The sequence below is a fragment of the Varanus komodoensis genome, unplaced genomic scaffold (genome assembly GCF_004798865.1).
Source record: "Varanus komodoensis strain SLA01 unplaced genomic scaffold, ASM479886v1 scaffold7_1, whole genome shotgun sequence".
Classification (NCBI taxonomy): Eukaryota; Metazoa; Chordata; class Lepidosauria; order Squamata; family Varanidae; genus Varanus; species Varanus komodoensis.
In genome coordinates, this window is record NW_025336479.1 from 12,309,352 (window position 1) to 12,322,820 (window position 13,469).

General features: G+C 42.5%; 1 protein-coding gene across 3 annotated transcripts in view; it reads right to left on the bottom strand.

Moving 5' to 3' along the window:
• EVI5L (ecotropic viral integration site 5 like) overlaps nt 1–13,469 on the bottom strand; it is a 59,195-nt gene that overhangs the window by 14,610 nt on the left and 31,116 nt on the right. For 2 of the 3 annotated variants that reach the window (XM_044453683.1, XM_044453681.1), the window contains 3 exons: nt 13,049–13,102; nt 12,001–12,033; nt 283–423 (listed from right to left, as the gene is read on the bottom strand). In XM_044453683.1, the coding sequence (XP_044309618.1) occupies nt 283–423; nt 12,001–12,033; nt 13,049–13,102 (228 nt within the window). The remainder of the gene's footprint in view (nt 1–282; nt 424–12,000; nt 12,034–13,048; nt 13,103–13,469) is intronic. The other variant, XM_044453682.1, reaches the window with a different exon arrangement.

The window sequence follows — 13,469 nt, forward strand, 5'->3', positions numbered from 1 at the left end:
CAAACAAAAGCCACCTTGCAGTAATTGGTCTTGTTTTGCATGACACAACAAACAACTGTGGGTAACAGTCGGATGGGATGTCATGTCACGAGAACCGATTCAGCCGTGATCAAATGAATTAACTTGCAGCTATCACAGAATAGCAGAGTTGGAAGAGGCCATGAAGGCCATTGAGTCCAACTCCCTGATGTTGCAGGACACCAGGTTGCACCATCCCACTCAGATGGCTCTCCAGTTTAAGTTTCCCCCTTTGCTGTTCAGTCACTAATGCCTCTCCATTACCTGTTGGTCCTGTAGTTGCCGGATAGTACTTTGGGCCTTCTGCAAGTTCTCCGTTGCTGAGCAGCACTGTTGCTTAACTACTGCCAGCTCCCGCTTGATGATGTAATTCTCTTCAGCTTCCTGAGCACGTGTAACTTGACCCTAAAAAAGAGAGTGACTAGAAGCTATTTTCATCGGGAATAGGAAACCCATGAGTGGTTTCTCTGTGATGCATACAGGACAGGCCAACAGCAGGAGTTATTTATTTCACGATGGTAAGCAAAATGCAGACCACCTTAATGTAAAACATTCATCAAATGTTCTTAATCACTCCAGTTTCCTGGAGCGCTGCTCTAGTATCAGCCATGCACAGAGTGGATTACACAAATAGGCTTTACCATGAGTGTTGAACCTCTTTCTGCCCAAGGGCTGAATTCCATTTTGGAGAACCTCTCAAGAGCTGTATTCCATTTCTGAGTGGGGCTGAAGACATGGTTTAGCGTATATGTCTTACTACCTCAAGGAACCCTTAGAAGAGGCATTTCAATCTTTTGGAATGAGGGGGAAACTGAACAAAGGTCAAGAAACCAACACACAATGGGAAAAAGTAAGGGGTTATGGCCATTTGGAGAACTCCAGTGGGCCAGATTGGGAACTCAGGCCCAAGTTTCTGAAACCCTGCTTTATCACCTGCCGTTCCCCAGCACTTTTATTTGAAGACTGACTTGGGAATGATTCACCCTTTCAAACCTACTCTAGGTAAGCAAAGCTAGTATCTTAGAGAGAATGCTAAGTTAGACCATTCTCCTCAATATGTTACACTCTACATCAAAGGATAACATAGAGGAGTTTTTGTAGGAGGGATGTCCTGTCTGTATTTCTATGCAGATACAAAACCATGTGGAAAGTATCATGGTCTTCACTCTATTTCTTTATCACTGCCACCTAAGGTCACAGCCCCCTCCCCAAATTTATAGAATTCCTCCTAAATACAATCCTCAGAACTATAACCTCAATAAAGGACTAATCTTGTACAGAACAAAACTAAGATTTAGTCATTCTCTGGGATGAATGGCGATAGAGAGCTTGCAGGAAGGGTGAAAGTGGCAAGAAGAGATAATACTTCATCTTTACTATTTTAAAAAGGCAATTCATAGCAACTGTGATAGGTATGCCTTTGGTCCACATAAGACATAAGCATGTTACTAAGTTCTGCAAGATTGTCTTCACAAAAAGCATCTTGGATGAAGCTTGTCCTCCACCATATGCCATATAAAAGGAACAGATGCCCACACGTCCAAAATGATTTGTGCAAGGGCACAGAGAACCAGGGCAGAGCAGGCACTGAACAGGGACAATCCTGATGATGGGATAGTACAGCACCCAGCCATAAAACCAGTCTGAACTTGGTAGCTATTTACTTTTGTTACAACCATGGAAAGGAGACTATTATGATCTGATAATTAAACACAAAGCAGTGGTGAGGCACACCTCTGGGATTTAACATCTAATTTAAGAAATGTGTGGAGCTAGTGTTTAAGGCTGGGTTGGGCAACCTTTGGCCCTCCAGAGGCTTTGGCTTTACAACCCTCATCAGTCCTAGCCAGCATAGCTGTCAGTTAAGGGTTGTAAATTTGCAGAAATGTATGCAAATTTAATGGGAAGTAAATAAGGGGAATTTGCACACCTGCAGTAATTACTTTCTACATTCCTGCAGGTGCAAAACTTCACCTCCATTCATTTACCACCATTAAATGTGCATCTATTTCCAGTCCAAAAATTGCAAAAATATTCCTAAAAGGATAAAGAAAGATACCTGACAGATGGCAGAACAGGGTGCAGCAAATGAGGCGCCAGCATCAGCACCACCCACCTCCCCCATGGGCCCTATTCACCATGTTCCACTGGGCTGCATTCTCAGCTTTTTTTCCCCCCAGCTGTTAGGGAACCACAGTAACTATAGCCATAAGTGCCTCAAAGAGAAATTGTGCGGGAGAAGTTAGTATCTCCTTTCTGAAATAGCTGGGGAGCTGGGAAACTATTTTTATGTATCTTAGAATCATAGAACAGTAGAGACTGCTGAGGCCATTGGGTTCAACTACCTACCCAATGCAGGACTCCAACAGGCTGCTTCCTGAATGCCTCTACTGTGGGAGGGCCCACCACTTCTCTAGGTTATTGGTTCTATTGTTACCTTGCTTTGACAGTCAGGAAGTTTTGCCTGATGTTCACCTGGGATCCGACTTCCTGTAACTTGAGCTTGCTATTCCATGTCCTGCATTCTGGGATGATGGAGAAGAAATGCTGCCCCTCCTGTGTGACAACCTTTCAAGCACTTGTAGAGAGCTGTCATATCTCCCCTCAGTCTTCTTTCTCAAGGCTAAAAATGCCCCATTCTTTCTCCTCCTAAAGTTTTGTTTCCAGCCCCCTGAACTTCTTTGTTGCCCTCTTCTGAACCTTTTCCACTCTGCACCTTTCTTAAACTCTGCTGCCAAAACCTGGATGCAGTACTCAAGATGAGGCCTAACCAGTGCTGAGCAGAGGAAACTAGAACTTCACATGACCTAGTAGTGATACTTATTAATGCAGCCCAAATGATCATTTGCCTTTTTTCAAGTCATATCACATTGTTGTGATTCATGTTTGGCTTCTGATCTACAACAGTTTCATGAACCTTCATGCTCGAATATTCTTGAGCCAAGTATCCTCCATCTTGTAATCACAGATTTAGCTTCTTTTTCCTAGGTGCTAAATTTGTCTCTATTCCATTTCATTCCGCTGCTTTCAGCCCAGTGCTCCAAGCTCATACTTCACCTTTGCCAGGGAGGTCACAGACCCTCTTTGCGGAGAAGATTGAGTAAAAGTAAGGACTGAACCCTTCTGCCTTTTCCTTGTCATCTGTTATCATTTTGCCATCCTCACTGAGTAGCTATATCCCTGTCTTTCCTCTGGCTTTTACAATGCACACATCTGAAGGTGACTTTTCTGGTGCTTTTACATAGCATCCCTTGCTAACCTCAGCTCATTCTCAGCTTTATACTTCCTGATGCTGTCCCTACAAATCTGCGCTACCTTTGTGTACTCTTTGTAGCCTGGCCTTCCTTCCACTTCCCATACATGTCCCTTCTTGTTTTCAGGCCATCTTAAGCTCTTTGTAAAGCCATGTTGACTTGTTCTGTGGTCTTCTGCCTTTTTTCCCTTGTAATTGTAACCATGCTTTTAGAAATCTAAGAGTTTGGCTTGCTTGCACCTGGGCTTGCAACATATGGTTAGGCACAGTGGGATCCTAAGGCTCCTCCTTTCTCTTAGTCCTCCCCACTGGGTCAACTAGGTGGATTCACACAACACTTTAAGTCCAAAGTGACTTGTAAACCAACCTGGATTTAAAGTTGGACTAGGGCATACACGCTCAGCAGTGTTCCTGTGACAACAACTCCTGCCAGTATCCACAAGTATACTGCAAGTGTAGAAGGGAGCAGAGTGCTCAAGCAGCATTTTTTTTTGGGGGGGGGGGGGACAACTGACCTAGCAGAGAGGGGCTGCTCAGCAACTCTTTGCCAGGACTCACAGTGGCAGGGATGAACTGCGTTCTGTTCAGTTACCATGAGAACGCTGCAGCAATTGTCACAGTGGGTGTGGAGCACATTGTCAGAAGAATGACCTCACTCACTGCATTCTCCTGGACTCTTCCCAAGACCACCCCTTCAAACATGGCTGAATTGCCTGCCCTCAGTCAAAGTATCCTGAGTGTGGATGATATATTCTCTTGGGCCTCTTCCTGACAAGACCCAGGGGCTTTGCCTGGCCTTGTGATGCCCAGGTTCAGACAACATGGAAAGCACAGCGAGTGACTATGGAGCTCTACAAGAAGCCATGGATTGCCAGGGTAGCTTTTCAGTCACAAAGAGGCCACCATGCATGGGCGATGGACTACTTTTGGACAACACACTAACGAGGCAAGGTGGCTTAATATGTCACTCAAATCCAGTCAGTGACTGGCCCAAAATTATCCAATGAGCTTAATGGTCAAATGGGGACTAGATCGCCAGAGTTCCAATCCAACACTCTAAGCTGCTACATCACTGTCAAAAAGGTGAAAGTTACTGAGAACTGCTGAGCAAAGTGAATGTGAGGCAAACCAGTGCAGCTTAGGCATTGGAGGAGGGCCTGTCACTTGTGGTGATGAGCAGCAGAGGTTTGCGCCACTTCACCAAGCAGCTTACTAGCAGATCTCTGGAAACCACAATGAAGTTGCTGTTCTGGGTTCAGAAGGCATCACAACACATCATGACTTGAACAGTCATTACTACATCTGGTGTGCTATCAGGGTTGCTTGCTGCACAAAAATAAGGCCCCTGCAGGAAGTGGTCTAAGTTTGGGTGACAGAATAACCCACTCTGTCTAGCTACCTACAATAGGTTGTCATGGCCTAAGCACAAACTTTGCAATGTATGGCTGTGAAACCTGGACCATAAGAAAGGCTGAGCGCTGAAGAATTGAGGCCTTTGAATTGTGGTGCTGGAGGAGACTCCTGCGAGTCCCTTGGACCGCAAGGTGATCAAACCAGTCAGTCCTAGAGGAGATCAACCCTGACTGCTCTTTAGAAGGCCAGATGCTGAAGATGAAACTCAAATACTTTGGCCACCTAATGAGAAGGAAGGACTCCCTGGAGAACAGCCTAATGCTGGGAACAATAGATGGCAAAAGAAGAAGCGGACGGCAGAGAGTGAGGTGGTTAGATGGAGTCACTGAAGCAGTTGGTGTGAGCTTGAGTGGACTCCGGGGGATGGTGGAGGACAGGAAGGCCTGGAGGGATGTTGTCCATGGAGTCGCGATGGGTCGGACACGACTTTGCGACTAACAACAACAACAAGCACAAACTCCTGGAACTGGCATAAAAAGGGGCTAGAATGTTAGGAATCTCTTCTCCAAGAAATCCTCACCAGGACATTACATTAGAGATTGTGTATTCCTGCCATTTTTTTCCAGCCCAGTTTTGTTCCCACTAAGTTTTGCATTCTTGAGCTCCCGTCTCAAGTGGGGGAGATGTCAGGGCAAACATATTGTCTTGCTCAATCCCAATCATCTTCCCAACTGGTTCATTAGGTAGCTGGAACTCTTTTTCCTCTGACCAGAGTCTAATATATTATTTGACCATCATTCATTGGTTCAAATGTCTTTGTGAAAGATTAGCACCAAGGATAAGTACTCCCAGGCTGTGGAATGCCTTGCCAAACTGTCACTCTGCTCTCCTTACACATGACACCTTTCCTTCTGCTCTCAAAGCCCTCTCATATTTGTAGCACTTCTTGCACCCTAAAATCTGCTCTAAACTTTGCTACCCACACTGACTCAGGAACTGCTCTGCTAGGGCACCACCACACTGAGACCTTCTAACTGGATTTCACTCATGTCCCTCTCCCCTCTGCTTTTTCCTTTTCCATATGAGGCTATGCACCAGGAGGCCAGAAGAACCACACAGCACATCTTTATTTTTTTAGGGAATTTTAATGCCACTTTTACATACAGATCACCACCACAGACTGCTAACATCTGTGGTAGTGGTCTTTTAGCTCTGTAAGTGCCAGTTTTCATTTAAATAAACTGGTGAACATTGTATGCTTTAATTTTATCAAATCTGATTTTGATCCATAGGGAGGTTTTACTGCCACAGCTAACTTAGGCTGCCATAAAAACATTGTGGGGATTGCTGGGAAAAGGAGCCCATGTTCCATTGTGCTAAATGCCACCTCTCCCAAACTGTGCCAACCTCCTTCCTCACCCAGCTTCTTAATGATTCTTTGAAGAGAGTGCCTGTTTAAAAGCTCTCTGCTTGGATTTCTATACAGATATGTGGGAATAGCAAAGACAGAGGAGAGGCAATGTTAAAGTTGCATGTTTGGCTGGTATGGATCTCTTTGAGACTTACCTGATAGATGACCACAAGTACCCTTCACTAGTTTGTACAGGAAAGTTTTCCCTGGCCTGGTACCCTCCAGGTGCTTGGAACTTTCAACTCTCAAGAGACTGAGTCAATGGTCAGGACAGCTGGAAATAGTCCAAAGCATCTGGAGGGCCCCAGTCCAGGGAAGGCTGGTACAGGGGATTAGCTCAGGCAAGCATAGGTAACCTGATGTTCTTCAAGTGTTTGTACTATAACTTCCCTAAAGCATTACCACTGGCCAAGCTAGCTAGGATGGCAGCTGCAGTTCAGAAGGAACTGGAGGGCATCAGTCCTCTTATACCTGGCTTGGAAGGTGAAAGATGGGAAGTTTCAGACTCAATTCTCCCTTCTGGAATTAAAACCACAGAGAAGAGGCAATTCGTGAGAGATACCAAAGAGCAGTGCCCTACCATGCCCCTCTGAATATATGAAACTTTTCGTTAAATGGATTTCTAGCCTTGTAAAGACACTTAAACATATTGGTTTAAAGAGGAGTAATGTGATTCTGTTCATCTTTATTCAGATGTAATTGCACTTTCAGTGAGCTTTACAACACTGCAATCAGGATTGCTAGTTTTTGCACCCCATTCCATCTTCTCCAAGCCTGTCCTACACTGCTTTTAAAGCTCAATCCTAAGTATCCTTGCTTAAAAGTAAAGCCCACTTTGGCAGCAGAATTTGGCAGGGGAGGTCCCTACCTCCCCCGCACCCTTTCCCCACTTCATTTTTTTCCTTGTAACACACTCCCATTCACTGGTAGGACTGTGCTTAGCTTCAGGGAAGACAGGAGAAAGCACTGGTTGTTACAACAGGCTCAGCAAGGTAAAATCAAAAAGGCAGCAGAAAGAGTGGACTGGGAAGACTCCCTAGTGGTGGTGACCTGCAGTGTCTGTGCAGAGTTTGCTTTCTTGCCGGAGGGCAACATGACCTACACATGCAACAAGTGCCCTGTGTAGTCGCCCTGTCAGGAGAAAAGGAGAGAACACTAGAGCAGTGAGTGTCCACCCTCAAGGCAATTAAAGAAGACGAAGTGGTTTTAGACAGAGTGGTAGAACTGTGACAGCTAAGAGCAGTACAGAAGCGAGAAAGGTACCAGCAAGCTGAGGCAGAAGAGGGGAATCCTGAGGGAAGGGGAAATGAGGAGGAAACTCCCTGGAAAAGAGTGACAGGTGCAGAAGCACTAGCAGGCACCCTGCACCAGTGGAAGCAGCAGAACTATCAAACTGCTTGCAGTTACTCAAGGATGAGACTGGAGGGCAACCTGCTGTGGAAGAACTGCAAGGCGTCCTGGGCAACACTGAACAAGAGGCAAAAGGTCAATCAAGCAGCTGCAATGATGCCAAGGCTTACAAAAACAAGAAGAAAGGAATTTTAGTTGTGGGAGACTCCCTCTTGTGTGGGATGGAAACACATGTATGTCAGGAGGACCTGTAGACTCATCTGGTATGCTGTCTCCCTGCAGGGCAGATTAATGATATAACTGAAAGAGTACCAAGGCTCATATAACCCACTGGTACATATCCCTTCCTCCTTATACATGTGAAAACAAATGACACTGCCAAGCAGAGCTTTGAAGAAATCTCACCAGACTTTGAAGCTTTAGGGAGGAAAGTCAAGAACTTTGGAGCCAAGACAGTTTTCTCTTCAATCCTTCCAATTCTTGGAAGATGAAAAGACAGGGAAAGAAAAATAGTTCAAGCGAATGCCTGGCTACAAAGGTGGTACCAACCTGAGAGATTCGGATTCTGGGACCATGGGTCACAATTCCTGGAAGATGGACTGCTGGCAAGGGATGGGTAGCACCTTACAAGGAAAGGAAAGAATGTGTTTGGCCACAGGAGGGATTTAAACTGAATCCCACAGTGCAGGGAAAAGTACACCTGGGCATAACAAAGGCTTATACACCGCAATTCAAAGAGCAGCTCTAAAAGTGCCCAATAACACAGTCTTCCAAAAAATGTAGGAAGAAAACTAGAGTATAAAGCATGTGGTTTTTGATGTCTATAAACTAATGCCCAGAGCATGGGAAACAAACAGCATGGACTTGAACTCTTAATACAGGAGGATGAATATGACCTGACACATATAACTGAAACTTGGTGGGATGACTCCCATTATTGCAATTCAACAAGAACACAGAAAAAATAGAAAGGGAGGTGGAATTACACTATATGTTAAAGATACATATCTTTGCACAGAAATACAAGAGGATGAGCTTAGCAGACCCACTGAGAGCATCTAGATTAATATAAATGCAAGGAATAAAAGGAACATAGTGGTTGGAGTCCATTACTATAGCACTCTACAAATATCTGAAAGGCTGTCACAAAGGAGAAGGACAGGATCTCTTCTCATACATTCCAGAGTGCAGGACACAGAATAATGGACTTAAGTTTAAAGAAACCAGATTTAGATTTAGACTAGACACCAAGAAGAATGTCCTGACTGTCAGAGTAGTACAACAATGGAACCAATTACCCCAAGAGGTTGTGGCTTCTCCTACACGAGAGGCATTCAAGATGCAACTGGAGAGCTATCTGAGAAGGATGATTTAAGGTGGTGTCCTGCACGGAGCAGGGGCTTGGACCTGAACGCCCTCTGGCCCCTTCCAACTCTGTTCTATGCTTCTATGAAATAGATACAGACTTTACAGTTGGCTACTTGGAAATAAAGCTTGGTTAGTAAATTCAGTCACAGGTTGTGGATCTATGGGATTCTTAATTCTCTAAACAAGATCCCTATTCCAAGTAGTGTTTGTTGCCTAAAAATTTAGAAGATTCAGTGCTACAGATATAAATACACATGATTCAACTAGCAGATATGCTAACATACTTAGTAATACCATACTACTGAAAAGCACTTTCTGCTAGGTGGTTTGTATAAGTGCACGTGTTTTGAAAAATAACTGTCATCTGTATATTAGTATGGATGGATGACCCAGGCATATGGAAGAGAGGAAAAGCACTAAGACTTCAAAATAAGAAGTAAAAGGGTATATGCAACATAAGGGTATAAGCAAAGTCCTTAGGAAACAAATCTGTCAGGAGACATTACTGCATTTATGCTACCATAAATGGTACTATGGAATAGAGCCTTGTGTAATGACCTATCCATGATGGTTGGCCTCCTACAACTGTCATGAATTATTAGAGCAGAGCCCAAAACAGGAGATTCTTTATGCAAAATACCATTGTGCTTTTTATCCTTTCCAATCTGTTCTATTTTTCTCTTCATTATTAAGGTTTCTAGTCCTTTATTTCAAGCTTTTTGGAATCAATAGTTTGGCTTATATTTCTATTTTTGATGATAAACAGATTTCCCCAGCACTCTCACCCCACATTCAGGGATCTTTTGGCCCCCTTTAAGCAATAATGTTCTGTTACAAACCTCTCCACAGCCCCCATCTTCCTTTTAAGAAGCAATATCATTTAACTTGTACATCATGATTTTAAAACAAGCAATGGTATCAAAGCAGCAGGTTATGAAGACTACAAACACTGATGTATGCTTGCAGAATAGGTATTTTTTTCCTCTTCCTTTTTGTTCCAAAAGTATATATTAATGGACAATTGCTGAACTGTAATATACTTTATGAATTCTAATTCCAACAATATGGGAAATGTCAGGTAAGGAAATCTCTCAATCCCTGCTTGCAGTAATTTAGAGATTGTATAAGAAAACCACTAAATTAAATCACAGGTACAGAGGTATACAAGAATGTGACAACAGAAGATTGCATCAGGATTCTCAGTAAAATGTTGATTAATATATAGACAAGAGAGTCCTTTCCTTGCTTTGGGGGCACCTACACAAAGTAGGAAACAATATATTGTTACTAGTCTTTTTTGTTTGTTTGGTGGTGATACCATTTCTCCACAATTTACATTAGCACACCTTATGCTAAGGAAATCTTTTATTGTTTTGATAGTTTCTCCATATGGCTGCTCCTTTTTAGATTCATATATTTTCTGGGAAAATGACTTATGTTTATTTTGCCTTATAATCGAGTCCAACTTTATACTGAACTTTCACTGAATAAGTGAATAGCACTGCAGAATTAGGAATGGGTAAACTTGATCAAGATTGCACATACCAAGGAAGATAAATTTGTTTTGTTATAGGTAGGTGTTTATTTACACACCATAATAAAAAAGAAAACACAATGTCTGCAACAAGAGAAGTATTTATGAAAAATGAAGGCAACAGGTATCATGAAAACTAGTTACCCAAGAAAATAAAACACCCTCCTCATTTCGATCAGACTTCTTCTCCTGGAGTAGAACCTGAACACAGCATCATTACAGGATGAGTGTACTCCAAATGGCCCCTTAGTGAAAGAGCCCAATTCAAAGTCTTCAGGAGAATGGCCTGCATCTTGTGTTCTTTTGTCACGGCAGATGTTTGGTCATCACCTTTCCCATTAGCTGCCATTCCTTGCTTGCAACTGATGTTTGATGTTGAATGAACTTGTCCTATATCCTAAAAAGAAAAATAAACCTCCCTCCTCTACATTTATATGTTGCAGGCACACAGAATATGATTTCTGTTGTTTGAGGCTGAGCCAAGGTGATATTACTCTTCAACTTGATGTCTTACACCCTTTCAGAACATTTTGATCTCACTTAACTAAAGCTTAAACCCTAGATGAACAGAATTTGTTGCAAGAACTCATTTTTAGAACCTTTAACAAAAAGTTTTATTCTTATTTCCCTTAAATTCAGAAGGAATTTTTCAGCTAAGAGTAGTGTTACTGGTTTTGAACCCTTCTCACCCTCTTGTGAATTCATACTATGGTACCTAGAAGAAAATTTATCTGGGGGTGGGATTATGGGTTGCATCCAGTGGTCTCATTGCGCAATTGGAAGCCAAGTTCCAAAGTACGTGCAAGGGGAATCCAACTAAAGTTCTACCTCCACAACTACTTGCAGTGGTCTGCCAGCACTTGTATAATAGAAGGGCAGTCAAATTCCACTAATTCAGTAACTTTTTCTACTAATGGTATATTAGATTTGAGTTATTGGAAGGAAAATTGCCAAGATATACATTTACAGCTGAGCCTTAACAAGAGTAATTTGGACACCTTCAGAAAGGTTTCAGTGGTCACCCACCAGTGCCATTAAAGCCTCTTTTCTTCTTCAAAACCTCAGAAGGGCATCTGCACTTAGAACCGGATGAATGTCCTATCAGGGTAGAATTTACTTGCAGAAAATGACATATGAACACAGGATAGGTTAAAACATTACGTTTTCTTTAAAGGATTTTCACACTTAGGAAAGATACCCTAATGGCATGGTTCTTCATTCCTTCTCTTGCCCCTAAAACTGTTGTCCAGGGCTGCATCATTACACATGTCTAAAGTCTTACAACACTGAATACTAAAACCAGATAAGCAAGTCAGACAGCCAAATGTATGTGACTACATTTGCCTATCATAAAATATTTAACCTGCCAAGAATCAGCTGCTCTCAGCTGGTACAGTTAAAAGTTGATTAATTAACAGTGGGATGAGAGGTCACAGTTTCAGTGTTGTTATGCTTAATTGTATAAAATAGGAAGGTCTGAAGTTCTTAAAAGGCAACTTTTAAAATGCATTCAGCCTTTTAAGAACTCCAGAACAAGATTATAGGAGGCTCAAAAACCAATATAGAATTGCTAAGCCTGAGCTCTTATAGAACTGCCAAAGCAATCTCAAATACTGTATAGAGACTAGGTTGAAAGTGTTTGCTTCTGGAATGGACTGAAATGAAATGGAATAAAAAGAAGAGAGTTGGACATTTTAAAAGGTTGTACCATACCTGGATCAATCTGTCTGCCAAGGCAGCACTCTCCTATAGATCCAGAAGAGGAAATCCAGACAAGGAAGGAAAGATGAAGAAAAGAGAAAAGATAGCAAGGTCACACAAGCAACTCTACCTATAGCTAGAAGCACAGAAGAAAAAGACAGAAGATCCCAACAGAGCCCAAGAATAGAACTTCCATTCCAGAACAGTCCCAAAGTTGTATTATGTCATTTCCCTTTGCACAGCAAGCAAAGCAGTTTGCACCATCTACAAAGAATGACAAACAGATGTGGATTTCCTGAAGTATACCCTGTCATTTGCCTACAGCAGCCAAAAATATAATTGTTCAGTAGAACAGTGGAAGAGACTTTTGTACTTGAGATGTTACATTTGTATTATCTGGAGATGGAGGCTATATGCATGCAGATCTCCAGTTAGCAGACCCCTACAGTAAGTGCCTCTGGACACCTAAGAGAACCACCAAGCCATCATCCACTTGTCCCCCTCTTCACAGTACAAAATGGGGCTAAGGATTTCTTATATTTTTCATGTAAACGTTTAATTTTTAGCACAAAAACAAGTTGTATGGCAAAACATTGCTGAAAAATAGCTTTAAGATGCAATTCTTGCACAATCAAATCACTCAGGATAGAATAATGGCTTCATACCCAGCAAGTGCCAGTAATTTCAGTTCAAGTTACCATGTTGACTGAAGTTTTGGTGGGTAGACACTAAGTTGTGTTTGCAGCTGTGGCAGATTACTTTCTCCATCTTAAGGAGTTCAGACATTTGTGTTTCACTTTGCCATTACCAGCAGTGATAGGGTGAGGCAGCCAAGTAGTTCTGCTCTGAGAACATATATTCCCTACAAGTTACTCCAGAGATGAATATCCACATCAGTCCCTGTGAAGATGCACAGCTGAGACTAATGGTTGGCAGTGGCACTCTGAGTAGTATCTATAGTCAACTGGGACAGACAGCTATTTAAAGACTCATTTTTGGTGGCCATACTAGTCTGGAAGCGGAGGAGGCGGATTCTCACACGGCTAGGTACACTCCTCACCTTTTCCAGGGTTTCAATTCGCTGTTTCAAAAGGCGGTTCTCAGTACGGAGCCTCTGCAAGCAAAAGCAAAATCAGCATGTGTTCTAATTCGAAAGCATGTGTTTTTGCTAAGTGATAGCCAACACAGAGAACTATGCTAACATCCTGAACAAGCTAGAGCCATCTATATAACCAGCTGCGTGAGTAGCCAAGAACACAAAAATTTCACCACACCCACACATGCACATAGTTAGACCTACAGTTTAGAAAGAGGAAATTCTTCTTTCTATATTACACTGTATCCCACACAGATCCTGGGAGAAATATTTCACATGGCACTTTTTATACAGCAAAGGACATTAAGTTGTCTAAGTTTTTAAAGACTATATCCTTACTTAAAATAAAAGGAAAAACTACCACACCAGGCAGAGCTGCAAAAGT